General features: G+C 38.5%; 1 protein-coding gene across 2 annotated transcripts in view; it reads right to left on the minus strand.

The window, feature by feature from the left end:
* LOC106089674 (ATP-binding cassette sub-family A member 13) overlaps positions 1-27540 on the minus strand; it is a 107054-nt gene that overhangs the window by 33542 nt on the left and 45972 nt on the right. For both annotated transcript variants that reach the window (XM_059366796.1, XM_059366797.1), the window contains exons 3-7: positions 1823-2064; positions 1531-1757; positions 1287-1429; positions 1126-1209; positions 801-941 (exon numbers count right to left, since the gene is read on the minus strand). In XM_059366796.1, the coding sequence (XP_059222779.1) occupies positions 801-941; positions 1126-1209; positions 1287-1429; positions 1531-1757; positions 1823-1906 (679 nt within the window). In that variant the 5' untranslated portion in view covers positions 1907-2064. The remainder of the gene's footprint in view (positions 1-800; positions 942-1125; positions 1210-1286; positions 1430-1530; positions 1758-1822; positions 2065-27540) is intronic.

Here is a 27540-nt window from a genome sequence, read left to right on the forward strand (position 1 = left end):
CATTTATTGTCAGATTTCGCTGAAATTTGGGACCGTGAGTTGTGTTGAGGCCTTCGATATCCTTCCTCAATTCGGCCCAGATCGGTTCAGATTTGGATATAGCTACTATATAGACCGATCTCTTAAATTCATCTCTTGGCCTCATAAAAGGCACATTTATAATCCGATGTCGTTTAAATTTGACACAGTGAGTTATGTTAGGCTTTTCGACATCCGTGTCGTATATGGTACATATCGGTCTATATTTAGATATGGTTACGAAAAAGGCCAATATTTTGTTCTGCAAAACTGAACAATGACTTGTACTTATTAGACCACTCAATATCCGTGTGGAATTTGGTCCAAATCGGACCATATTTTGATAAAGCTGCTATGGGGGCATAAATTATGCATTTTCACCGGATTATAACGAAAGGAAGTTTACATATATACCCGAGATGGTAGGTATCCAAATTTCGGCCCGGCCTAACTTAAACTCTTTTTACTTTTTTTTCGTAGTCCTTAGAGTTAATATCATTATCACAGTAGCATCATATAGTCATTGTGCTAACGATCTTAACTTTAAGTACAACGAATAACGAGTTGCGATACTTCAAGCCAGTCATTTACGATGGTGCCGATGAAGATGATCTTACCAACCAATCATCGAAACGTGGAGTCATATCTGATTTCTTTCTTCGGAATTCAATTATCAATATCTCCTTTGTATGTAATATTCTCCTAGTTATTTAAGCTGGACTTCCTTAAGGCACTATCGACGCAATATATTCTTATTACAATAAATATATATGGGAACTTACTTGGCATAGCATTTATCTCGTCATCGTTGACTTTGGAGAAGTCTTGAGATTCTAAGATGTCTGAGACTAAAGGTATTGTATCAATACTGGGAAATGGATAGCCGCAGATTAAATTACCAGCCTTGACAAATGTTTTGCGATCTAGAAAGAAAAAAAGATTAAACACAGAATGTGTAATTAAATAACTTTCCTAAAATATTAATTAATTCGATTTTTTCCAATTAAATCCCCCTTTTTCTAAAAACTTATAGTTTTCAATTCAATTATTAGTTTAGATTATTTATAAATTTACCAAGTGCTTTTAATTAACATGAGAAATACTTACTTGAGAACAAAGTCTTTATATCGAAAGTGCCATTTAGTGTCTTCCTCACCTCCGGTATCATATCAACAACCTTACCAATGTTTTCTTAATAAAAACATAAATTTAGAAAAATATTATCATTTAATTTTCAAATACCTACTCGTATAATTTCCGCAACTTACCTCGTATTTCACCAAAATGTGAATTTGTGACTAGAGTTGTTACGGCACTAATGAAGTTTGCTTTTTCCGGCAATTCGACCAGTATTTTAAACAATCCATCATCATTGATGAGTATTTGTACAACATCAACAACAGGTTTTACTCTGTAGATAAAAAATCAAAGGACCAACATAAAAATCTTGTAATAATGAGCTGTCATCTCCCCATCCTAGGATGATGATTATCAAGAAGTTCTTTAACTTACGGTGATTTGGGCAAAAATTCATATTCATCATAGGTGTCCGTACTTTTACATTTATTTTCCAGAGTGCAAATATACGACAACATCCCGGGTAACGTTTGACGTGCCGTCGGCAATTGGCGTGTTGGAAATTGGCAGGAATCTTTGTGAACCGGTGTAAATTTGAGACGTATCAAATAGGGAAGAAGAAAAATCACTAGAGGCCACAGAATTTGTAAGGCCATCAGCCACTGAATGAGATAGGAAAAAAGTGAAAAAATCGTAAAACATTTTCAGAGTTTCGAAACAAAATTACCTTTTGACGCCATCTGACTAGAAAATCTTTTCGCAGGATGGCCTGGATTTGACTCCAACTGATATTGGCCTTTAAGAATTTCATGGTTAAACTGTTTCTCGAACAGTTCACCTAACTTTGGTAGTTTTAGCAGAGGTTAGTAAGAATCTTTGGTGCTGTTGACAATCTTATTATCATATTTTCGGAGTCGTTATGTATGAACGGAGACCATAAGATCGAATTGTGGTGTAAATCGGTGGTAACTGCAAATAGAATAAAATAAAAAAAGTTATCAATATGAAATGATGTGAAGTGCAATGAAAAAAAAATAAAAAACTAATGTTGAGCATATTTAGACCATAACTGGTATTTGAAATCAAAATTTCAGCCAAATCGGGTAAGAATTGCGCCGTCTAGACGCTCAAGAAGTCAAGACCCCATATAGGTTCATATGACAGCTATATTAGGTTATGAACCGATTTCAACCATACTCAGTTGTTGGATGTCATAATAAAACACCTCGTTCAAAATTTCAACCAAATCGGATAAGAATTGTGGCCCCAAGATCAGTCAAATCAAGATCCAAGATCGGTTTATACGACAGCTATATCAAAACATTGAACGATATAGCCCATTTACAATCCCAACTGACCTACACTAATAAGAAGTATTTTTGCAAAATTTCAAGGATCTAGCTATACTCCTTCAAAAGTTAGTATCCTTTCGACAGACAGACGGACGGACATGGCTAGATCGACTTAAAATGTCATGCAAATGCAAATTTGCCCATGAACATTCAACTATGGAAAAGGGGCAAACTTCTCACGTATCAATGAGAGCAATTCAATTCAAGTTTTATGCTCAATGATAAGGGGTCTCCTTTTTATAGCCGAATCCGAACGGCGTGCCGCAACCTCTTTGGAGAGAAGTTTTACATGGCATAGTACCCCACAAATATTGCCAGCATTAGGAGGGGAAAACCACCATTGAAACTTTTTTCTGATAGTTTCGTCAGGATTCGAACACAGGCGTTCAGCCTTAAAATGTCATGACGGTCAAGAATATATATACTTTATGGGGTCTTAGACGAATATTTCGAGGAGTTACATACAGAATGACGAAATAAGTATACCCCCATCTTATGGTGGAGGGTATAAAAACAAGTCAGTGCGGTTTTCGTCATCCTTACGAGACACATAGAACTACGAGCACATTTATACGGAATTGGTGTGGCAAGTGATAGCACGTGTTGTTGATAGGTTTGGTAAGGTTAGTTTGAAAAGAGTGTGCGGGTATTAATCTGCCAATAATCTTTATACTAAAACGTAACCTCGAAAAAAAAATTCATAGAAATTTCGTGCTTTACAAAGACCTCAATTATTTACCAAACCACGCCCCCACGTTGTTTGGTAGTGAGTCCCCAACTACTTGCCGGTGTATGTTAGCCGCAAAAGCCGGGAAATGATATAGGAAATGCTCCAACGTCTCATCATTCTCCCATGCCCTACACATGCTATCACTTGCCGCACCGATTTTGCATAAGTGAGCTCGTCGTCCTATGTATCCTATTTTGATACCGAAAGCTTTACTGACCTCCTTATTACTTCCAGTAATAGCCTCGTATTCTCCCAATCAGGTTCTCCCCATAGGATTTCGTCGTCCTACTGACCGATTCGCTGTTCAACAGTGGTACATGCTCGTTCGTTGCCCACGTCCTTAACTCGCACTGTGTCGACCTGAAAGGCGTTTATTGACGTCTTATATCAGTAATGGCTGTCTTACACTTAATCTTTATGTCTATGGGTCAGATATCTAGAATAGTCTTCAGTGCCCAAGTGGGCGTGATCCTCATCGCTTCACCTATGCCAAAACAACACGTTCTATGAACCTATTGTGTCATCCGTACGTTGCATTTTTTTCCCATCGCAATCCACAAAACTTATGAGGCGTAAGTAGGTTACGTTGAAAAGAGGGTGCGGATATTAATCCGTAGCATTAATCATGTAGCATGAACTATCAGATAGCAATACCAGAGTCAATATATGACTGTGCCGCTGGCACCTCGCACTCCGTCTGAATTCTTCCATTCTCTCCAGGTTTCCTATCGGAGCCTGGATTATACCGCAATGGTATGATCTGCTCCCATCCTCCATCCATTCTCCCATCGCCTTAAGTCTCATAGCGGCAGTGGCTGCCTCACCTATGCCAAGACAACATGTTCCTTAACTCAACGCAGTCCTCCAAAGTACTGTACAGCCATTGTAATATCCTTGGATTTAGGCCCCATTTCGAGCCAACAGCTAGCCTACATAGTGCCCAACATCAGTGAGCCTTCTCGGTACACTCCTGAATGTGCCACTTCTAATTCCTCTCTTAGATCCCTTCTAAGTATTTTAACTTGTCAGATATAAAAATCGTTCTATTGATACTGTTCCGGTCCACCCGAAACTGTTCCAAAGATATGATCAGTGTGTCGGTCCGCACATTGTTGAAAGCCCCTTCAATGTCAATATATACCACTACTATGAACGTCTTGATGTAGTAAAGCTTCACTTGATGTAGTAACGCTGTTTGAGTTTGAGCAGTTCGCTGGATGTCCTACTCTTTATCATGGTATCCACCAATCGTTCTACGGATTTACATCTATTTATTTTTTTTTTTTTTCTTGCAAGTCTTATGGAGCGTTTCCTGCAAGATGTCCCTAAGAATATCGGAAAACTTCTCTCCAATCGAAATATTCAAGACCTCTGCAATGACTTTTACACCACTTTTTTCCAGAGACAATAAAATATTATTAATATCTACACGGAGACAGTACAATGAGGCGCTTATTACCAACCTACCTGTGCAGATTTTAGTTCCCAAGCCTCTATACATTGTACGATTTCCTCTCTAGACTTTGTATATATATTCTATGACTTTTGAATGTATCTTATGATAGTAAGTATTTATGCTAGAATCTTCCGTGGCCTAGAGGCCTTGGATGTATATTGCACAGAGCTGCAGACGTCCATCCCGTATTTTTCCTAAGCCTTTTTTAATTCACCATCTTATTTTTTGTACCCACCACCATAGGATGGGAGTATACTAATCTAGTCATTCCGTTTGTAACACCTCGAAATATTGATCTGCCACCCCATAAAGTATATATTCTGGGTCGTCTCGACATTCTGAGTCGAACTAGCCATGTCCGTCCGTCCGTCTGTTGAAATCACGATAAAGGTATCGTAAAGCTAGCCGCTTGAAATTTTGCACTGATACTTTTTTTGGTGTAGGCCGTTGGGGATTGCAAATGGACCATATCGATTCAGATTTAAATATAGGTCCCATATAAACCGTTCCCCGGATTTGACTTCTTGAGCCCCTAGAAGCCTCAATTAGTATCCGATTAGGCTGAAATTTTGTAACAAAGACTTGTGTTATGCCAAGAATGATCCGAATCGGTCTATAGACAGATATAGCCCCCTTATAAACCGATCCCCGGATTTGACTTCTTGAACCCTAAGAAGCCTCAATTTTCATCCGTTTTGCCTTAATTTCGGAAAAAACACTTGAGTTATGACTTATAACATACATGCGAAGTATGATTCGAATTGGTCTATAAACATATATAGCCCCATACAAACCGATCTCCGGATTTGACTTCTTGAGCCTCTAGAAGCCTCAATTTTCATCCGATTTGACTGAAATTTGGCCCAAAACCCTATGTTATTACATATGATATCAGTGCCAAGTTTTATCCGAATCGGTCAATATGGTGATATAGGCCCCCCTAAGTACCGATATCCCGATATGACTTCTTGAGTCCAAAATAATTCAAACACAAACTCAGTTAATGAGGGTTCATTTTTAGCGGAATCCATGTTGGTGGGTACCCAAGATTCGGGCCGGCCGAACTTAGCACGCTTATACTTGTTTTTAATTCAGCCTTATATTGTAGATGACCCATTTGCGTGGTGCCCAAATTGCCTGATCTAAAACACTTTATGTCGTTGTTCAATTTGTCGTCTAAACTTAAACTAATAAAAAGATCATAAGTGTTGCATACTTTCAGGGCAAATTCCATTGCTGTTAATACAAATGATCTTTCTAATTGAAATTGCATGTGGGAATCTACTAATTCTGATAACATTATCATTTGAATACACAAAGAAATACGTGATTTGTCACCGTTTATGGTACATTGACATTAAGGAAATCAAGCCAATTATTGAAACAAAAAAAAAAAACTAATAGTTTTAGAAGAGCAAAGTGCACATGAAACGCAAAGCCATTGACTGCATTATTTACTATTAGGAAAATCATTTAAGAAAAAATTAATGACTACTCTGGCATATAATAACGGTGAGTTTTCTAAAATGGCTTGTGGACAAGAGCCATTTAATCCCGATTTAAATAACTTGGTTCTCATCTTTTAAGAGGCGTTGCGTTATTTCGCCCAAAATGACAAATGTTATATCGCCCAAACGATGCCACAGAGCCAAAAAAAAAACGATTTTTCCAAATGTCAGAAAGCCCAAATCCAACAAGTAAAAGCGTGCTAAGTTCGGCCGGGCCGAAACTTTAATACCCTCCACCATGGATCGCATTTGTCAGTTTCCTTGCCCGGTATCTCTTTATAATCAAACAGACGATAATGGTTAAAAATGGCCATGCTATTGGAGCCATATGAGGTTATGGACCGATTCGGACCATAGTTGGTTTGGATTTTGGAGACCATAGTAGAAGTCATTATGCAAAATTTAAACCAAATCGTATTATCGCGCCCTTTAGGAGCTCAAGAAGTAATATCGGGTTTATATGAAAGCTATATCAGATAGATCTACTAGCAGGACCGGGCCTACTCCGCTGCGCCTTCTTTTACTTTGTATGGAACAAAATTATCCTTTGACATTTTTTTCGACAAATTAAGGGCTTTTAGTGAAATACCATGCTACGAAAATAGAGGTTGAGGGTCATTTAAGTTTGAACGTTAGATGCTGGTGAGTTTAGGGGGTGGTGTGGGTCCCCAGAAACGCGGTCCCGAAAGAGGGTATGAATTTCGGACTCTGTTCTTAAATACCTTTCATTTGGGCCCCATAATGCCATGATCCATAAATATATATGTCCGATTTAGAGGTGTTTTCGTGCTTGAGATTTCTGAGTTTCCCGACACTTAGCACTGAAAAATATCAGTATTGTGCTCTATTCTCATATATCATTTATTTAAACTCCATATTGCCATTGGTTTACGGGGAGTTTATGGGATGAGGCATCCCCCAAACACTTGGCCACAAAATTGGTTATCAAATTCGTTTTCTAAATACCTTTCATTTGAGCAACCATGGTCGATAAATGTTTACTCTTTTACTTTTACTCAGATCCGCGCTCTCCGAAAGACCTTTCATTTGAGCCTTATATTGTCTTGGTCTGTAAATTTGTCCTCTTTGGGAGGTTTTGGTGGAGGGGCGGCCACCCAAACATTTGGCCCCACATTTATATATCGTATTCTACTCTCAAATACCTTGTATATGAGCCCCATATTGCCATGGTCGATAAATATGTCTGATTTAGGGGTGTTTCGGGGGTTGGGGTAGTCCCCCAAATACTTGGTCCCACAACTGGATATCGGATACGTTTTCTACTCTTAACTGCCTTTCATTTGAGCCCAATATTGTTGTTATTAGTCTATACATATATATACTCGGTGGATTTTGGGCGTGGGGTGTCCCCCTAGGTACCCCATCCTAAATTTGGATACCAATTTTTTGTTTTTATGTTTCTACAAGAAAGCACACAAAATTTCGCTTACATCGCACCACCCATCTCCGAGATGGGGGTTTCTGAAAATTAGGGTAAGGGGGAGGGTCCGCCACTCTCCCTTCAGATATAAAAAAATGTGGTAACCTATTTCACTACGGGATCATTATGCGCCATAAGTGAAAACTTCAAGAAAATCGGCTTAGCCGTTTTTGAATCTGTACGAAACAGACAAACCAACAAACAAACACAAATTGATTTTTACACCCACCACCATAGGATGGGAGTATACTAATCTAATCATTCCGTTTGTTACACCTTGAAATATTCTCCTAAGACCCCATAAAGTACATATATTCTTGAAAGTCTCGACGTTTTGAGTCGATCTAGCCATGTCCGTCCATCCGTCTGCCGAAATCAAGATAGCAGTCGAACACGTAAAGCTAGCCGCTTGAAATTTTGTACAGATACTCAATATTGATGTAGGTCGTTGGGGATTCCAATGGGCCATATCGGTTCAGATTTGGATATAGCTCCCATATAAACCGATCTCCCGATTTGACTTCTAGAGCTTTGCAAGCGGCAATTTTTGTCCGATTTGGCTGAAAAATTGTTTCGGTTTATAACCTGATATAGCTCCCATATAAAACGAGCTCCCAAATTGACTTCTTGAGATCCTACAATCCGCAAGTTTTGTCCGATTTGGCTGAAATTGAGCACGTAGTGTTTTGTTGTGACATTCAACAACTGTGCCAAGTACTGTCCAAAGTGGTCTATAATCTGATATAGCTCCCATATAAACCGATCTCCCGATTTGACTTCTCGAGTTCTTACAAGCCGCAATTTTTGTCTGATTTGGCTGAAATTTTGCATGCTGTGTTGTGTTACGACGTCCAACAATTGAGCCAAATACGGTCCAAATTAGTCTATAACCTGATATAGTTCCCATGAAACCCGGTCTCTCGGTTATCCTTGTTCGGTTCCTAGAAGCTTAAATTTTTGCTGGTTTGACAGAAGTTTGGTATGTAGAATATAATAATATCTTTCAACTAAATTTATTTTGTATAAATTTTCTACTGAATCCATAGTGGTAGATTCCCAAGATTCGGCCCGAAGTTAACACGCTTTTACTTGTTATATATGAGAAGAAGATAGTCCGTCCGTCCGTCTGTCAGCTGAAATCCCGCTACTGTCTTTCAAAATAGAGATATTAAGCTGAAATTTTGCACAGATTATGTTTTGGTCCATTGAAAGGTTAGATTTGAAGATGGGCTATATCTTGATATAGCCCCCATATAGACCGATCTTAGGCCCATAAAAGCCACATTTATTATCCGACATCCGTGTCCTATATGGTTCAGATCGGTCTATATTTGGATAAAGCTACCAAACAGACCAAATTGAACCAAAATTTAACATTGATTTGTATTTATTAAACCACTCAATGTCCGTGCAGAATTTGACCATATTTGCATATAGCTGCTATGGGTGCATAAATAACGCATTTTCACTGGATTATAAAGAAAAGTGGTTTAGATATATACCCTAGTTGGCAGATATCCAAAGTTCAGCCCGCCCAAACGTAATTCTTTTTTACTTGCTTTAAATAAAAATATCTTTTGCATTCCAAAGAGGGGGAAATTAACCAGGCTGAAGATTTTCTTTTATACAAAGGTCCAAAAGTAAAATTTTTTTTAAATAAAATTGCCTTTTGCATTTCTTTATACATTAAAAAAATTATATTGGGTTCAATGTCATTTATTCATTTGGGCTTTATGGCATTGACTCTTATGACATAAATAATTTTTTGTTTGGTTAGGTAATATGTCATATCCTTTTTCATTAAAGGTCCAAAATCAATTTCATTAAATGTCAGTGTTCCCAAAAGCCGATCATATCGCCCAATAGTGTGAAAGAACAACTAACATTGACATCGTTTGGGTGACATGACATTTGTAGTTTAGGGCTAAATAACGCAATGCCCTTTTAAGACGCTTCCATAAGGAATCACATTATATAATAACAACTTTAAAATAATAATAAATATTATTTCAACAAAAATTAAAGGTATGATTCAACCATATTTTCCAAAGATTCACTCAGCCGCAACTTGTGCGGACTTTTTATACATTCAACAAATGTTTATACTGATGTTTTATTTCAAGACTGACATAATAAAAAAGTTTGGATATCAAAGCTGTTCTTAACTGCGCAATGATTAAAATATTTGTATAATTCTTAAAACTTGTCAATTGTGAGTTATGACCCTCTTGCATTAAGCATACAACAAACCAAATGTACTTTTTTTATTTAAATTCAGGTTAATGCGAATGAACACTTATTTTAGAACAAACACATCATCATACTTATATACTCTTACACCCGTCTATCGCAAATAGTAGAACAAATTATACAAAATTGCCAACAAAACATCCGACTCCGAAAAAAAAACAGTTCAAATGTTTCATTCGCCTTCCCCTAATTCCATTTGTCATCAAATCAATTTTTTAATTTAACTAGACAAGAAAACTGAGTTTGGAGTTACTGTTATTTAGTACGGGAAGTTGTCATAATAATAATAACAGAACCCTTATGGTTATATAGAAAAAATATTTGTATAAATAAATAAACATAAATAAAACTTCGAAACCCATGAGTTTTATTTAAAGTTAGCTTTCTTTTATACAAAACTTAAGATATTTCTTGACAAACAACACTACCCCTTCATTAAACAACTTTGAAGAGTTTGAATTCCAACCGTTTAATTGATAAACTATTTTCTACCAGTGTGTTAATCATACAGTCTAGAACAAAAACGTGTCTTTTGCAAATAAAATAACATTTGTTCCGTTCCATTAAGGCTGGCTGTTTCAAATTTTGCTCTACTTTTTATGGAAAATAATTTAAATAAATCATGGGAAGTCTCTTGTGCATGGTAGTGGTCTGGTGAAAAGGCATTAATCCGTCTAAAATTGAAGTAGTTCTTTTCATCAAAAAAATAAAAATATGGTACCCACAGTGGCACCTCTCTACTAGGGGGAGGAGGACGACACCATATGATGCTACATTTAACTTTGCGGTTCATGTGGCTAGACAAATCGCACAGTCAGTGAATTTTGTTAGTGAAAACAGCAAAAATGTTTGCTGAACCAAAAAATAAAGTCTGCTGAAAATGGGACAGCAGTAATTTTTCGCAAGGTTAGGTTAAGTAAGGTTGAAAAGAAGGTGTGGATATTAATCCACCCCATGCCACTATGGCCATACACCTAAGCCAGTATACGGCGCGATGTGCGCTTTAAATACATATAGCACCTCAAGATATAGAATCAATGTTAGGAATTTAGTTCCACTTACAAAATCCCTAATTGTTTGCCGTAATACGCCCTTAAGCTGGTTTATGTCTGGTATTGTGTCCCCACCTAAGTACCTGAGTCTCTTAGCCGCAAAAGCCGGGCAATGACATAGGAAATGCTCCAACGTCTCATCATCTTCCCCACATGTCCTACACATGCTATCATTTGCCGCACCGATTTCGCATATGTGAGCTCGTAGTCCTATGTGTCCCAAGTTTATTGATGGCAGCCCTCTGGCCTTCACTGCCAAATCGCCTGCTCTTTCATTCCCCCTTAATTCGTTATGAGCCGGCACCGCAACGATGCGGATTGTGCCGTTCTCAGAGAAGGCGTTAATCTGCTTCCTACTCTCCAATACTGTTCGTGACCTTACAGTCTTGGTTGTTATTGACCTGGTGGCCAGTTTACTGTCCGTACAGATTTTCATACTTGATCGCCCGGATCTCTCCTTGCAGGATCGTATTTTGGTCAGACAGTTGAAAACAGATCTCAGTCCCTAGATATTCAATGTAGACCCCTAGGCCTACTCTGTCCTCTAGCATTGATCCATCTGTATAGCATGATCTCCCAGATGGCAATACCAGAGTTTTGCCAATCCAGGACAGTGTCTTGCACACGACCACAAGTGTCATCTCAGGTATCCTTCCACGTTTTCTGTCATCGCCTCGATTATACTACGTTGGTATGATCAGCTCCTATCCTCTATACATTCTCCCATCGCCTTAACTCTCATAGCAGCAGTTGCTGCCTCACACATAATCTGTATGTCTATGGGTCGGATATCCACTACACTAGGGACTAGTGCCCTAGTGGGCGTGGTCCTCTTCGCTCCGCCTATGCCAAGACAACATGTTCTGTGAACCTGTTTTATGGTCTTTATGATGCACTTTTTCTCCGTAGCAGTCCACCAAACTACGGAGACGTAAGTAAGTATTGGTCTAATCACACTCCTGTAGAGCCAGTGGACTATCCTCGACTTCAGGCTCCATTTCGAGCCAACATCTGTGAGCCTTCTCAGTACGCTTTTGAATGTGACACTTCCAATTCAGATTGTTGTCCATCACTCCTAATATTTAACCTTGTCATAATCGAAATCGTTCTATTGAGGAAATGTGGAGCGTCAAATTGGCCCACCTTTGTCTTTCCCGTGAATAGGCAGATTTCAATCTAGTCTGGGTTAACATTGAGACCCCTAGGTCTAGCACAGTCGCATGCCATCTGCAAAACCTTTTCGGTCATTCTCCATAGCTCATTCGGATCCTTACCTCTTAGAAATATCTGCGTAGAGGGTTCAAATCCCTCCCCAGTCAGCATCAGTAATGTGTAATTGATGGTGGTCACCCATAGGAGTGGCGATAAAATGACCCCTGTGGCAAGCTCTGTGCAAATTTCTCCCTTATATATATATATATATATATATATATATATATATAGATATATTGGGTTGCCCAAAAAGTAATTGCAGATTTTTTAAAAGAAAGTAAATGCATTTTTAATAAAACTTAAAATGAACTTTAATCAAATATACTTTTTTTACACTTTTTTTCTAAAGCAAGCTAAATGTAACAGCTGATAACTGACAGAAGAAAGAACGCAATTACAGAGTCACAAGCTGTGAAAAAATTTGTCAACGCCGACTATATGAAAAATCCGCAATTACTTTTTGGGCAACCCAATATATGTATACATATATACACGTCATGATATCCACAATTTATCCACCTGTTCCTGAGCATATGATTTATGCAGTCTCTAAGGACCCGGTCCACCAGGTACTGATCTAAGGATTGTATCACTGTGTCGGTTCACGCATTGTTAAAAGCCACATGTCAACAAGTAAGGGCGTGCTAAGTTCGGCCGGGCCGAATTTTATATACCCTCCGCCATAGATCGCATTTGTCGAGTTCTTTCCCCCATGTCTCTTTTTAGGCAAACAAAGAATAAAAGAAAAGAATTGATTTAATATTGGAGCTATATCAAGTTATGGTCCGCTTCGGACCATAATTAAATTGAATGATGGAGACCATAGTAGAAGTCATTGCGTAAAATTTTAGCCAATTCGAGTAAGAATAGCGCCTTTTAGGGGCTCAAGAAGTAAAATAGAGAGATCGGTTTATATGGGAGCTGTATCAGGCTATAGACCGATTCGGATCATATTGGACACGTATGTTGAAAGTGATGGGAAAAGCCTTTGTAAAAATTTCAGCCAAATCGGATAATATTGTAATTACCCCCCAAGTGCACTCATCGAAAAAATCACCATAACGAGCACATGTGAATCAAATGAGATTTAATATCATATTTAAGTTCAGCGTTAAAAATTCAACATGACTACGAGTAATCAGGCTTAGCAAATAATAGAAGTAGCCATGTTTTCGTACAATATGTCCCTATTATTCTTTCCACCGCTGTATATCAGGCTATGCGCTAATTCGGGCAATATTTGATTTAGATGTTGGAGGTCATAGCAAAAGACAAAGTCCAAAATTTATGCCAAATCGGACAAAAATTGCGGCTTCCAAGGGCTCAAGATGTCAAATCAGGGGATCGGTTTATATGATCGGTTTATTATATCAAACTATTGGTCGATTTGAGCCATAGTTTGCACAAGTGTTGGAAGTCATAACAGAACACCACATGCCAAATATTAGCCAAAAATGATAACAATTGCGGCTTGTAGGAGCTCGAAAAGTCAAATCGCGGGATCACTTTATATAGGAGCTATATCCAATTCTGAACCGATATAGTCCATTTGTAATCCCCAACGACCGACATCAATATTAAATATCTATGCCAAATTTCAAGCTGCTAGCTTTACGCGTTCGACCTCTAACGTGATTTCGACAGACGGACGGACGGACATGGCTAGATCAACATAGAACATCGAGACGATCAAGAATATATATACTTTATGGGGGGTCTTTCTTTAATATTTCGAGGTGTTACAAACGGAATGACTAGATTAGTATACCCCCATCCAATGGTGGTGGGTAAGGAAACTAGTTAAAACCCCGAATAAAATGTTCTATATATCAAAAATGAAAGATGTTGTCAGGGTAACGAAACTTTATATTTTTCACAAACTTTGTAAGAATTTTTTTTATGTCTTACGGTGGTGGATATAAAACAACCGTGGGATTTGAGGCAACTGTGGCGCAGAGGTTAGCATGTCCAACTATGACGCTGAATGCCTGGGTTCGAATCCTGCCGAAAACATCTGAAAAACATTTCTACGGTGGTTATCTCCTCCTAATGCTGGCGAAATTTGTGAGGTACCATGCACGCTGTTCAAACTCGTCTATAATAAGGAGACCCCTTGTCATTGAGCTTAAACTTGAATTGGCCAACACTCAGTGATTTGGATTTCATAGCTTATCCTTCAATTATCCATTTTTAATTTCTGCCTATAAAGAGAAACAGTCGAAAGAACTTGACAAATGTGATACATGCTGAAGGGTACATAAGATTCGGTTCAGCCATCCCTATGGTATTTTTACTTGGCTTTAAATTTGCCTTTCTGTTTTACCCATGAGAGTACAAGTAATTCGGGCCTACCAATTAACACTTAACTGGATTGGTATTTGTATTTATTTATATTTTTGGAGTACAATGCACAACAAGATAAAATCTTATATGTTACAGTGCAGGTCGTTGTTCGTGTAAATTTAACAAATTGTACAATTTAAAAAAATCTTATTAACTAATTTACACATTATCCAAAAATATTAAAAACCTGAAATCGTTGAAATCACTTATGCATTGAGTTTTATATGGAAGATTGTTCCAGAGACGAAAGCTAAATACGAAAAATTGGCTTTCAGATGATAGACTGTTAATTCTTGGAGAGATAAGCTTCATTCCTCGGTTGGAGCGGGCAAACGTTAAACGACTGTAGAGATAGATGGGCTCTTTAGTGTAAATAATTTTATGCAGTTGTAATAAATATCTAGAACTGGTCATATCGAAAAAGTTACCCGACCACTGCAGTGTGTATCAAGCAGAGATCCTTGCAATTCAGGAAGTGGTGGAATGGCTTAAATATAATGTCATTACGACGATTGGCATAAATATCTGCTAAAACAGCGAGGCAGCCATTAAATACCTGGAGAATGTATTTCTGAACACAAAAACCGTCCTCGACTGTCGCAGATCTCTCAACAAAATGGCTGAACAGTTCAAAATTCACCTGTTCCGGATGCCGCGTCACAGAGATATCCCAGCGAATTCGAAAACAGACGAGCTTGCGAGACTAACAACTACCTTACACACTCCAGGGACACTAGAATCTGTGGGTATACCTCTAGTGACATGTAAGGCTGTGTTATCCTTGATACATTATCCGATAATCCAGACAAAGTGGATTACACCCTACCTAAGCCACCTTATTGATACAAATTACTGTATTACTATTCCTGATAGAATCGATTGGAACTACGATATCCCTGGCAACAGAAGTTGCATAGTCTTCTATACGGATGGTTCCAAACTAAAGGACCAGGTGGGTTTTGGGGTGTATTCTAAAGATCTAGAACTGGTCATATCGAAAAGGTTACCCGACCACTGCAGTGTGCATCAAGCGGAGATCCTTGCAATTAAGATGGATGGTTCCAAACTAAACGACCAGGCGGGCTCTGGGGAGTATTCTGAAGACCTAGAACTGGTCATATCGAAAAGGTGTGTATCAAGCAGAGATCCTTGCAATTAAGGAAGTGGTGGAATGACTAAGATATAATGTCATTACGACGATTGGCATAAATATCTTCTCAGACACCCAGGCAGCTATTAAATTCCTGGAGAACATCTAAACACAAAAACCACCTTCGACTGTCGCAGATCTCTCAACGAGATGGCTGAACAGTTCAAAATTCATCTGTTCTGGATGCCGGGCCATAGATATATCCCAGGGAAGTGTTAAACGGACGAGCTTGCGAGACTAGGAACTACCCTACACATTCAAGGCATACTGGAATCTGTGGGTATGCCTCTAGAGACATGTAAGATATGTTTTCAGGACCAGGCCCGAAGGACAACGAATGATTGATGGTCACCTCGAAATATGCGTCTAAGACCCCATAAACTATATATATTCTTGATCGTCATGAGATTTTAAGTCGATCTAGCCATGTCCGTCCGTCCGTCTGTCGAAAGCACGCTAACTTTCGAAGGAGTAAAGCTACACGCTTGAATTTTGCACAAATACTTTTTATTAGTGTAGGTTGGTTGGGATTGTTAATGGGCCAAATTGGCCCATGTTTTGATATAACTGCTATATAAACCGATATTGGGTCTTGACTTCCTGAGCATCTAGAGGGCGCAATTCCCATCCGATTTGGCTGAAATTTTGCACGTGGTGTTTTGTTTGTGTTTTTAGTGTTTTTGGTATCACTTCCAACAACTTTGTTAAGTATGGTTTAAATCATAACCTGATATAGCTGTCATATAAACCGATCTTGGGTCTCGATTTCTTGAACTACTAGGGGGCGCAATTCTTATCCGATTTGGCTGATATTTAGCATGACGTGTTTTGTTATGGCTTCCAACAACTGTGCTAAGTATGGTTTTAATTGTTTCATAACCTGGTATAGCTGCCATATCAACCGATCTTGGGTCTTGATTTCTTGAGCCTCTAGAGGGCGCATGAGTTGTTTTGTTATGACTTACAATAACTGTACTAAGTATGGCGCAAATCGGTCCACCACCTGATATAGCTGCCATATTAACCAATCTGGGGTCTTGACTTCTTAGGCCTCTAGAGGGCGCAATTCTTATCTAATTTTACTGAACTTTTTTACAACGGCTTCTCCCATGACCTTCAATATTCGTGTCTATAATGGTCTGAATCGATTAATAGCTTGATACAGCTCCCATATAAACCGATCACTTTTGCTTCGTGAGCCCGTGCAAGGCGCAATTCTTATCCGAATGGTCTGAAATATTACACAATGACTTCTACAATGTTCAGCATTCAATTCATTTATGGTCCGAATCGGACTATAACTTGATGTAGCTCCAATAGCATAACAGTTCTTTTTCAATATTCTTTGTTGCCTAAAAAGAGATACCGCGCAAAGAACTCGACAAATGTGTTCCATGGTGGAGGGTATATTAGATTCGGTCCGGCCGAACTTAGCACGCTCATACTTGTTTTTTTTTTTTTTTTTTTTTGTTGCAGACAGTTCATACTCGTACATTAAGGCTGGTACTATGTTCTCAATTCACAGCGGAAAACCCATGGTTTTTGCGATTACTTTTTTTTTAAAATACAAAAATTTCAATGATAACATTGAATGTTATTTAAAAATTTACTGAAAAAAACTAGCAAGTTTTTTTGATTCAAAATATTTTTTCTAAAAAAAAGTAAATGCGAAAAAAATTCGTCACGAAAAGCGAATATGTAATCGAAAATCGATTCTACTCAAATTTTCCCACAAAAATAACTAGGATGGCTTTATCAAAATTGACAGCCACAAAAAGCAACACTTCAAAGCACAACTATATCCAAAACGTACAGAAATTTTCCCAAGAGAAGAACTACGTACGTACGTACATCGTTTTATGTGGATTTTGTTTACAAAAATATGAGTTTGCGAATGTCACACAAAGTGTGGATTTGCATAAAATCACGTTTCTAACTGAACAGTCACGAATTATGACGTTTTGTGTCGTCGTTAAGTGTCTTGTCTGTCTATTGGCACTGTAGCTGTGGCCATAAATTCAAATTCCAATTTGAATTGATGCAAATGCCACCGCCACGGAGCTACTGATACAACTCATAAAACAACTACAACAAAAAAAATTAGAAACATTTTTGGCAAGGTAAACTTTGACTTGAGCTCAAGTGTACATTAAATCAATGATTAAATCAACTCATTTCTCTCAAGCTCAAACTCACTCTCTCGGCTATGTAAGCTTGAGGTGTGCACCAGCAGTTATCGCACTGGTAGTTGTTGTTGTTATAGTAGTAGTAGTAATTAATTAATCACATTTCAATTTACACTAGCACCGCTGACACTACTACCAATGACAGATAAAAGACAATAACGACTACAATAAAGAAAACAACAACACTTTAAAATATGATCAAATTGAATAGTATTGTTGTTGTTACTCTGCTACCTGCTAATAGAAGTAATTAGAAAAAAAGAAAAAAAAATACTGGATAAATGATAAGAGACGTGAGATCGATTTATTTTGTTTTTTATTTAATTCCAAACCAGTTTCTCCATAGTTATTGCACATAGTAAAATACAACAATAGTATTAACAACAACAACCATTGCAACTTAATATAAAACTGAGAATAAACAAAGCATTATAGAAAATAACATCAATCACACGCGAAGATAAGTAGATAGAAAAAAAATATTTGCTAAACACTTCAGTAAGTCAAGAGTATTTGAACCTCAATTTTCGTATTCAACAATATCCGATTTTCATTTTTTCCGGCACAATAACAATTTTAATATAACGGCAGTTTAAGGGTCATAACTACTTAAACCACATCAGTTAGCTTTAGGTCTATTAACGTCAGAATACCCATAATAACTGTTTGCTTTAAGAATACCTAAAATTTTTTGTTTAAAATATGAATGCAAATAAAAACAAGTAAAAGCGTTCTAAGTTCGGCCGGGTCGAACCTTATATACCCTCCACCATGAATCGCATTTGTCGAATTCTTTTTCCGGCATCTCTTCTTAGGCAAAAAAGGATAAAAGAAAAGATTTGCTCTGCTATTAGAGCGATATCAAGATATGGTCCGGTTTGGACCACAATTAAATTATATGTTGGAGACCTGTGTAAAATGTCAGCCAACTCAAATAAGAATTGCGACCTTTGGGGGCTCAAGAAGTAAAATATAGAGATCAATTTAAGAATTCAACATTCAAGATCGGTTTATATGGCTATATCAGGTTATGGACCTATTTGAACCTAATTTAGCACAATTGTTGGAAGTCACAGCAAAACACGTCGTGCAAAATTTCATTCCAATCGGATAAGAAATGCGCTTCTAGGGGCTCAAGAAGTCAAGACCCCAGATCGGTTTATATGGCAGCTATATCAGGTTATGAACCGATTCGAACCATACTTAACACAGTTGTTGGATATCATAGCAAATTTCATCCCAATCGGATAAGAATTGCGCCTTCTAGAGGCTCAAGAAGTCTAGACCCTAGATCGGTTTATATAGCAGCTATATCAACACTTGGACCGATATGGTCCATTTACAATCCCAACCGACCTACAAAAATAAAAAGTATTTGTGCAAAGTTTCAAACTGCTAGCTTTACTCCTTCGAAATTTAGCGTGCTTTCGACAGATGGGCGGACGAACATAGCTAGATCGACATAAAATGTCACGACGATCAAGAATATATATACTTTATGGGGTCTCAGACGAATATTTCGAGTAGTTACAAACAGAGTGACGAAATTAGTATACCCCCATTCTATGGTGGAGGGTATAAAAAAACGCTTAGGAAATATTACGGAACCGTTTCTCTTCGTCGACATTTGTTTTTGAAAAGCTCTTGTTTCCTCTACAACCTGGGCTTTTTTACATGTAGAGCAATATTACTTTTTTTGCAGTTAAGTCTATTCCTCTAGAACTTTAAAAGCTCCATAACAGTCAATTTGGTTGGAAACTTAAAACAAAACAATTAAAAAAGTGTTTTGTATGGCTTTTTGATAAAAATTACTGTACCACTATTCCTGGTAGAACCGATTGGAACTATGATATCCCTGGTAACAGAAGTTACATAGACTTCTATACGGATGGTTCCAAACTAAACGACCAGGTGGGCTTTGGGGTGCACTCTAAAGATCTAGAACTGAACATATCGAAAAGGTTACCCGACCACTGCAGTATGTATCAAGCGGAGATCCTTGCAATTAAGGAAGTGGTGAAATGGCTAAGATATAATGTCATTACGACGATTGGCATAAATATCTTCTCAGACAGCCAGGCAGCCATTAAATCCCTGGAGAACGTATTTCTGAACTCAAAAACCGCCCTCGACAAAGTTCTCTCAACGAGATGGCTGAACAGCTCAAAATCCATTTGTTCTGGATGCCGGGCCACAGAGATATCCCAGGGGTTTGTAAAGCTGACGAGCTTGCGGGACTATGAACTACCCTACACATTCTAGGGATACTGGAATCTGTGGGTATGCCTATAGCGACAAGTAAGCTAAGTTCTCAGGTCCAGGCCCGAAGGACAACGAATGATAGATAGTCACAAAGAGGGAGCTGTGAGCATTCCAAAACTATGTGGCCTCATCTAGACTTGAAGAGGTCTACTGCTTTGCTGTCATTGGCTAGAACGGACGTCTCAGTCGTTGTGTCCGCCATGACAGGTCACTGTCTAATCGGAGAACATGCTTACAGACTGAAGGTTGCCAGCAACGACTTTTTCAGAAGCTGTAGGGACATCGAGGAAGAAGAGACTATAGAACACCTTCTGCGTGTGGGTCCCACACTAGCAGTCAAAAGGAGTTCCACTTTAGGTTCTTATTTCTCTGAGAACCTGTCTGATTTAGCGGATGTGAACATTCGCAAGTTATTGGGCTTCTTTACGCGATCTGGATGATTAAACAGTAAGAACTAGAAGGCATCTTCCTTCTTCTGTTCCTGTGGTTTTACAATGGACGAAAACGTCTACTTGAGTCTGATGGCAGACTACCACTTAAACCTAACCATAACCTAACCTAAGTACGGCTGTGCCGTATCTTATATACCCTTCGCCATGGATTGAATTTGTCTACACTAACAAAAGTTGTCCCATAATTTAAGATTTTTCCTTATTCGTAGGATTTTAGCGATGAAAACGAGACAAAGAACCAAAACTTTAAAATAAAGATGCTATCTTTAAACTAAATTACCTTATTCCAAAGTACATGACCATCCGTTTCAAATTTTGATCACTGATTGATTCTTATTTTACTGCACAGATGACTGTCCATTTTTTTTTAAATTCTTTCTCTAAACTTAGCATCCTAACTAAAATAAACTAAACTTTTAAAGACGTTTCTATTTGTAAGGCTATTTTTCGTGTTTTACCGCGGTTCAGTGTTGTTTTGTCAACGATATTTTGACCTTTGTTTCATATTTTTCTTTAATAACAAGAGGCAAAGATAAGGATTTATTAACCTACTGCTTAAAATAAAAAAATCCTTAATATGAACGGAAATATTTTTTACTTAAAAAAATTTTCTTTAAAAAGTTGGAAAATTGATCGACTTTAAATTAAGTTTTGCTAGTCCTTGGCTTGAATCATTAAAATAAGGATAACAATTTTTTCAGTATATTTAGATGGGTGGCGATGTCACTGGTGAGGAAGTCAAAATAGACAGGAAATGAGGTACAAATAAGGTGCGATGCAAACCCTCACCACATTTTGTGGGGTAGTTCCTACAAGCCCTGGCAGAATTCGGGACTACTATCGACCTTATTAAACTAATATTGGTAACTCCGCTACCTTTGTAAATAGGATTTGAGAAGAAGTTTTAGATGTGACAATATGTTCGGAAAATCTAATCGATGAGTTTCAGGAAACGACGGTCTTCATGTAACATTCCTTCCAGACTATCACTACATTGGATTTGGAATAGCACGGCCAGCGCCGAAACCAATAAGCTTCCGTAATTAGTTGAAAACCAACTGGCTAAAATTCGGAAGTCTACTCAGAAGAAGACTTGGGCAAGATAATTTAGATTGTTCAAGCATAGAAGACATTGACGCCAATATCAACAGGATAACGACTGCACCAATGGGGTCTTTCGAAGATAGTTGTTCTCTTCGGGAAAGGAAATCAGCCAAAAAAAAAAACGCTGGATGACCGGGGATATTGGCAATATTGGGAAGGAGGTCCGCAGGCTTTTTAGCACAGCACGTTGTAAAATAGCGGAAGTTTACAGGGATGTGTACTACACACGGCACAAATAATGCAATAAGATTACCTGAGCGGCAAAACGTGCCTGCTGGAAGCTTTTCTGCAACCAGGTCGATAGCTTTAATGACGCCGCCAAGATGAAAAGTTTCTCTCAAAAACCCATGTCTAAACTGAAACGTTGGTAGACGACATGGGAGTGAGAGCAGAGATAACGAAGGATATGTTGAGACTTTTAATGAAAACGCATTTTTTCACAAGACACGACGGGACTCAAGGAGATTTCGGAATCTTGGACTAATGAGGTTGGTCGAAGGCTTATCATAACGGAATTTATGGTCAAGGAAACCTTGACCATTCAAACCATTTAAGTCACCCGGAACTGATGGAATATTTTCGGCGTTACTACAGAAGGAGGCGGACTATCTGGCGCCCTGGCCACTATTTCCACAGCGTGCCTAGGACTTGCATATACTCCGACAGACTGGCAGGAGGCAAGGGTGGTATTTATACCCAAGCCCGGCAAGACAAGTTATGCGACACCAAACGCCTACAGACCTATAAGCTTATGTCTTTCTACTCAAAACCATGGAACGTATTGTGGACACCATGATAAAGAGTAGAACATTCAGCGAACTGCTCAAATACAAACAGCATTCCTATGTGAAGGGAAGGTCGGTGCACTCTGACCTGCACAAGGTTGAACATAAGATAGAAGAATCCTTCGATGCCAAGACGTACACACCGGCGGTATGTATTTACATAGAGGGGGCTTTTAACAATGTGCGTACCGACACACTGACCCAATCCTTAGAGCAGTAACCATATGCTAAGGAACAGGTGGAAAGATTGCGGGTCCCATAACTAAATATATGGTAGAAAATGGCACAGGGCAAGCCACAGAGGGGCATTTCATCGCCACTCCCATGGGTGACGACCATAAATAACAAATTACGGATGCTGACTGAGGAGGGATTTAGACCCGTCTGCTACGTAGACAATGTAATACTTTAATGGGGTAAAGATCCGAACCAGCTATGCAGAAGGGCTGAAAGACCGAAAGAGTCTTCCATATGGAACACGACTGGGCTAGACCTAGGGGTCTCAATGTTAAACCAAGCAAAGACTGAAATATGCCTGTTTACGAAGACTGAAATATGCATGTTTACGACGAAGGCGAAGGTAGGCCAATTGGACGCACCACGTTTCCTCAATAGAACGATTTCGATAACTGACAAGGTTAAATATTAGAAGTGATCTTGGACAGAAACCTGATTTGGGAGTGTCACATTCAGGAGCGTACTGAGAAGGTTCACAGATGTTGGGCACTATGTAGACGGGCCGTAGGATCGAAATAGGGCCTGAACCTGAGGAAAGTCCACTGGCTCTACAGGAGCGTGATTAGAACAATACCTATTTACGCCTCAGTTGTTTGGTGTACTGTGATGGAGAAAAAGTGCAACGTAAGGATAATACAACAGGTTCAGAGAACATGTGTCTTGGCACAGGCTGAGCTATGAAGACCACGCCCTCTAGGGCACTGGAGACTATTCTAGATATCCGGTCCATTGACATACAGATAAAGTGTGAGGCAGCCATTGCGGCTATGAGACTTGAGGCGATGGGAGAATGGATAGAGGACAGGAGCAGGTCACATTATCGCGGTATAATCGAGACGACGATAGGAAATCTGGAAGGACTGGAAGAGGTTTCCGATCGAATATCTGGGACGGCACTTGAGGTGGAGTGCGAGGCACTGCTGCCAGCGGTACAGTCTTGGGCCGACGGAACCTTTGCCATCTGGAAGATCATGCTATGAATGGATCAAATCTAGAGAACAGAGTGGGCCTGGGGTTCTACCTTGAGAACCCAGGTACTGAGATCTGCTTTAGACTGCCTGACCATAATACAGTCCTGCAGGCGGAGATGCGGGCGTTCACGGAATGCGTGAGGTGGTGTGGTCTTCACGCAAGGACGTCGAGTGTGAACATCTTTGCGGACAGTAAACTAGACATAAGAGAAGGAAGAGTAAGGATAAGGATATACTCCATCAGCTTTCTCTGAGGATGGCATAGTCCTCATCGTTTGGTTGCTGGGCGGAGTAAGGGGGAACAAAAAGCAGACGATTTGGCAAAGAAGGCCAAAGGACTGCCGTCAATAAACTTGGTTAACCAGAAACCTTTTGGGTCAACGCCTACCGAGTTAAGGGCGTGGTCGAATAGCGAAATGGTCGGTAGGACTGCGAACATGCTATGGGGAGATCCGGATCGTGAGAAGACGAATAAGCTATTACTGAAAGTAAGTAAGAAGGAGGTATAGCTTTCGGTATGATAACGGGACACATAGAACTACGAGCTCACATATGTAAAATCGGTGATGAGACGTTGGAGCATTTCCTATGTCAAGCCTGGCTTTCGCTGGAAAACAATTTAAGATTTTGTAAGTAGAATGGAACTCCTTACTTAGATGTTCTTTTTCGCACAACAAGCCGATTATTGGCTTAAGTGTATGTTCATAGTAGCATGGAGCGGAATAACCTCCGCACCCTCTTTTCAACCTAACCTAACGCCTCCTAACCACCACAAACCCCAAAGAAGTACACCCTTGCCCGCTCCCATTGCTATGTCAAAGACCAGACATTGTAATAGTCAGGCGAGTTCCTTTCTCCGTAAGAGTAAGAAACGCAGTGAACAGACCCTTAGCCAACTTGTAACCCATAGCATAGTATAGCATAGAGTGTTGGCTTCGTCACAGGGCTTGGTTCACTGATTCCGTTGAATGGCCGAGACTCATGTATCTCTGTAGAGCTTTTTTCGACATTTGACATTTTTTGAATCGTTGAGTTTAAAGATATTTCATCTCTGAACCTTTCAACCGAATCCAAGAACAACATGTTAATCTTTGGACCTGAACTAATTAAAAATGTCCAAATAAAAGAATTAATAAAAGTTTTTTTATTTGTCAAGTTCATTGCAGAAACAAAACATAACAATATGGGTTAATTAAAATCAAACTCTTATTGTTTATTAGGTAGAAAAAACCCTTTTCATCTACAACTTGTTAGTGACAAAAACCTATTCTATAATTGTTCATGTATCTGTAAAAAAAAGGTAAAAATATTAATAATAACTTTGAACCGGTTAAAGTGGAAAATTCTGTTGTGAGATTGTAAGCGTCATTTGTTAACAGTTTTTATTGAAAGTTTATCACGGAACATTTCATTGGTTGTCGTGGAAACTTTAACAATAAATATGCCACCGCGTATAGAGTTCAACTTTTTATGCAACAATTATTGTGGCCTGAACTCTTGTTGTCGGTGTTGCCATAATAATAGCACAACTCAAATCAGAATACAATTATTATAATAATTGGTTGTGACTAACGATATACATGGGAAACATTCATGCCTATGTAGGTTGGCAAATGTATTTCCTGTTTGAAATTTTCTCCATTTCCGCCTCCAAATTATTTAAAATAAACAAATTACATTTTTTTTGGAGTAATAACTGTAGCCTTGGTATATTGTATTACATAAATGGATATGTCTCCAAAATATTGTAACTAAATTAGAATCACTAAAGGATTATGTACAGATTTAGAATATCATGAGGCAAAATCATTTGATAGGCCTTGTGGATTGCTATATCTGAAGTTCAAAATTCGTTTCTACACGATTTGTCAGGTGGCTGGTACTCCACATTCCCACACCTGTGAGAAAAGTTTAAAACCCTTAACTTATTGGGTTTGAATGAAAGGTTGATTGTTGTCTTAGAAAGGTGAAACAAGTTCCCTAAGAACAACAACATATGGTTGCCCAAAAAGTAATTGCGTATTTTTTAAAAGGAAGTAAATGCATTTTTAATAAAACTTAGAATGAACTTTAATCAAATATATAATTGCCATTTTGTTCGATAACCTTTTGCCATCTTCCTGGCAAATTTAGTATTCCACGCTCATAGAACTTCTGGCCTTTATCTGCAAAAAACTGAACCAAGTGCGATTTTATAGCCTCATCATTGCCGAAAGTTTTACTATTTAAGGAGTTCTGCAAAGATCGAAATAAATGGTAGTCTGATGGTGCAAGGTCAGGGCTATATGGTGGATGCATCAAAAGTTCCCAGCTAAGCTCACTCAGTTTTTGGCGAGTGACCAAAGATGTGTGCGGTCTAGCGTTGTCCTGGTGGAATATGACACCTTTACGATTGACCAATTCTGGTCGCTTTTCCTTGATAGCTGTATTCAATTTGTCCAATTGTTGACAGTAAACATCCGAATTAATCGTTTGTTTCCTTGGAAGCAGCTGAAAATATACCACACCCTTCCAATCCCACCAAACAGACAGCATAACCTTCTTTTTATGGATATCAGCCTTTGAAGTGGTTTGAGCTGGTTCACCATGCTTGGACCATGATCGTTTTCGACTAACGTTGTTGTAAACAATCCATTTTTCATCTCCAGTTATGATTCGTTTTAAAAACGGATCGAATTCATTGCGTTTAAGGTGCATATCACAAACGTTGATTCGGTTTGTTAAATGAATTTCTTTCAATACATGTGGTACCCAAATATCAAGCTTTTTCACCAGTCCAAGACTTTTTATGTGATAATGAACGGTTGATTTTGTTATATTTAACTTCTCTCCTATCTCACGCTCAGTTACATGACGATCCAATTCGATTAATGCTTTGATTTGGTCATCATCAACTTCATTTGGCCGAGCTGAACGTGGCTCATCTTTAAGTGAAAAATCTCCAGAACGGAATTTTCGAAACCAATTTTGACACTGTCTTCCTTTTAAGGCTTTATCACCATACATATCTCGTAACTTTTTAACAACCTGCTCCGCGTTTTTTCCTTTACGGAAATAATAAAGTAAAATATGACGAAAATGCTCCTTTGTGGGCTCCATATTAAAATTGACGCCAAACAAACAAATGTAAACAAAATTTCGCGCACTTTTTTTCTAAAGCAAGCTAAAAGTAACAGCTGATAACTGACAGAAGAAAGAATGCAATTACAGAGTCACAAGCCGTTGAAAAAATTTGTCAACGCCGACTATATGAAAAGTCCGCAATTACTTTTAAGCCACCCAGGAAATATGGATTTCAAACTAATATTTATAAGTAGCAAAATGAAGAAACAATAACATCTATACAAATTAACCAAAGCTTCAAAAGTTTTCATAAAGATAATTCTTTATTATAGTATTGACTGTGATTACAAAGATCAATTAGATCGGAATACATTATACCATAATTGGCCAGGATATCGCCTAGGAATATCACCTATCAATAATAAGTTCAATAATATCGGTAGTCTTTATTGTCTATAAAGGAAGTAGGAATCCTTTCTTCGCCAACCTTTCCAATTTCTGTAAATTTGAGTCTTTGAAGGAAATAAAAATTCATTCTTCGTCAACCTTGCTAGTTTATGTACATGAACTACACACCGAAAGAAAACGCATTATATTATGCCATTATTCATACGAGACATGAGTTTGGATGTGGATTTGTGGTTAGTTGGAGACTGATACACTATCTCCAGATTTTCTCCAGAGGATTAGAAACAATTCGTCTCAGCACGGGATTACTAGAAGCACCACATGGGTTGAAACTCTGAGTTTCAATTTCATCGTCATCATAACAAGATCAGCTGAGAGCTATCTGGCGCGTTCACAGGTTGCGGATAGTGGGATGCCTTGTATACGGAGTAGCTGAAATTGCAGTCGGGCAACACCGATATCGAATGGAGAATCTCAGTGGGA

Source organism: Stomoxys calcitrans, chromosome 4, assembly GCF_963082655.1.
Source record: "Stomoxys calcitrans chromosome 4, idStoCalc2.1, whole genome shotgun sequence".
Taxonomy (NCBI): Eukaryota; Metazoa; Arthropoda; class Insecta; order Diptera; family Muscidae; genus Stomoxys; species Stomoxys calcitrans.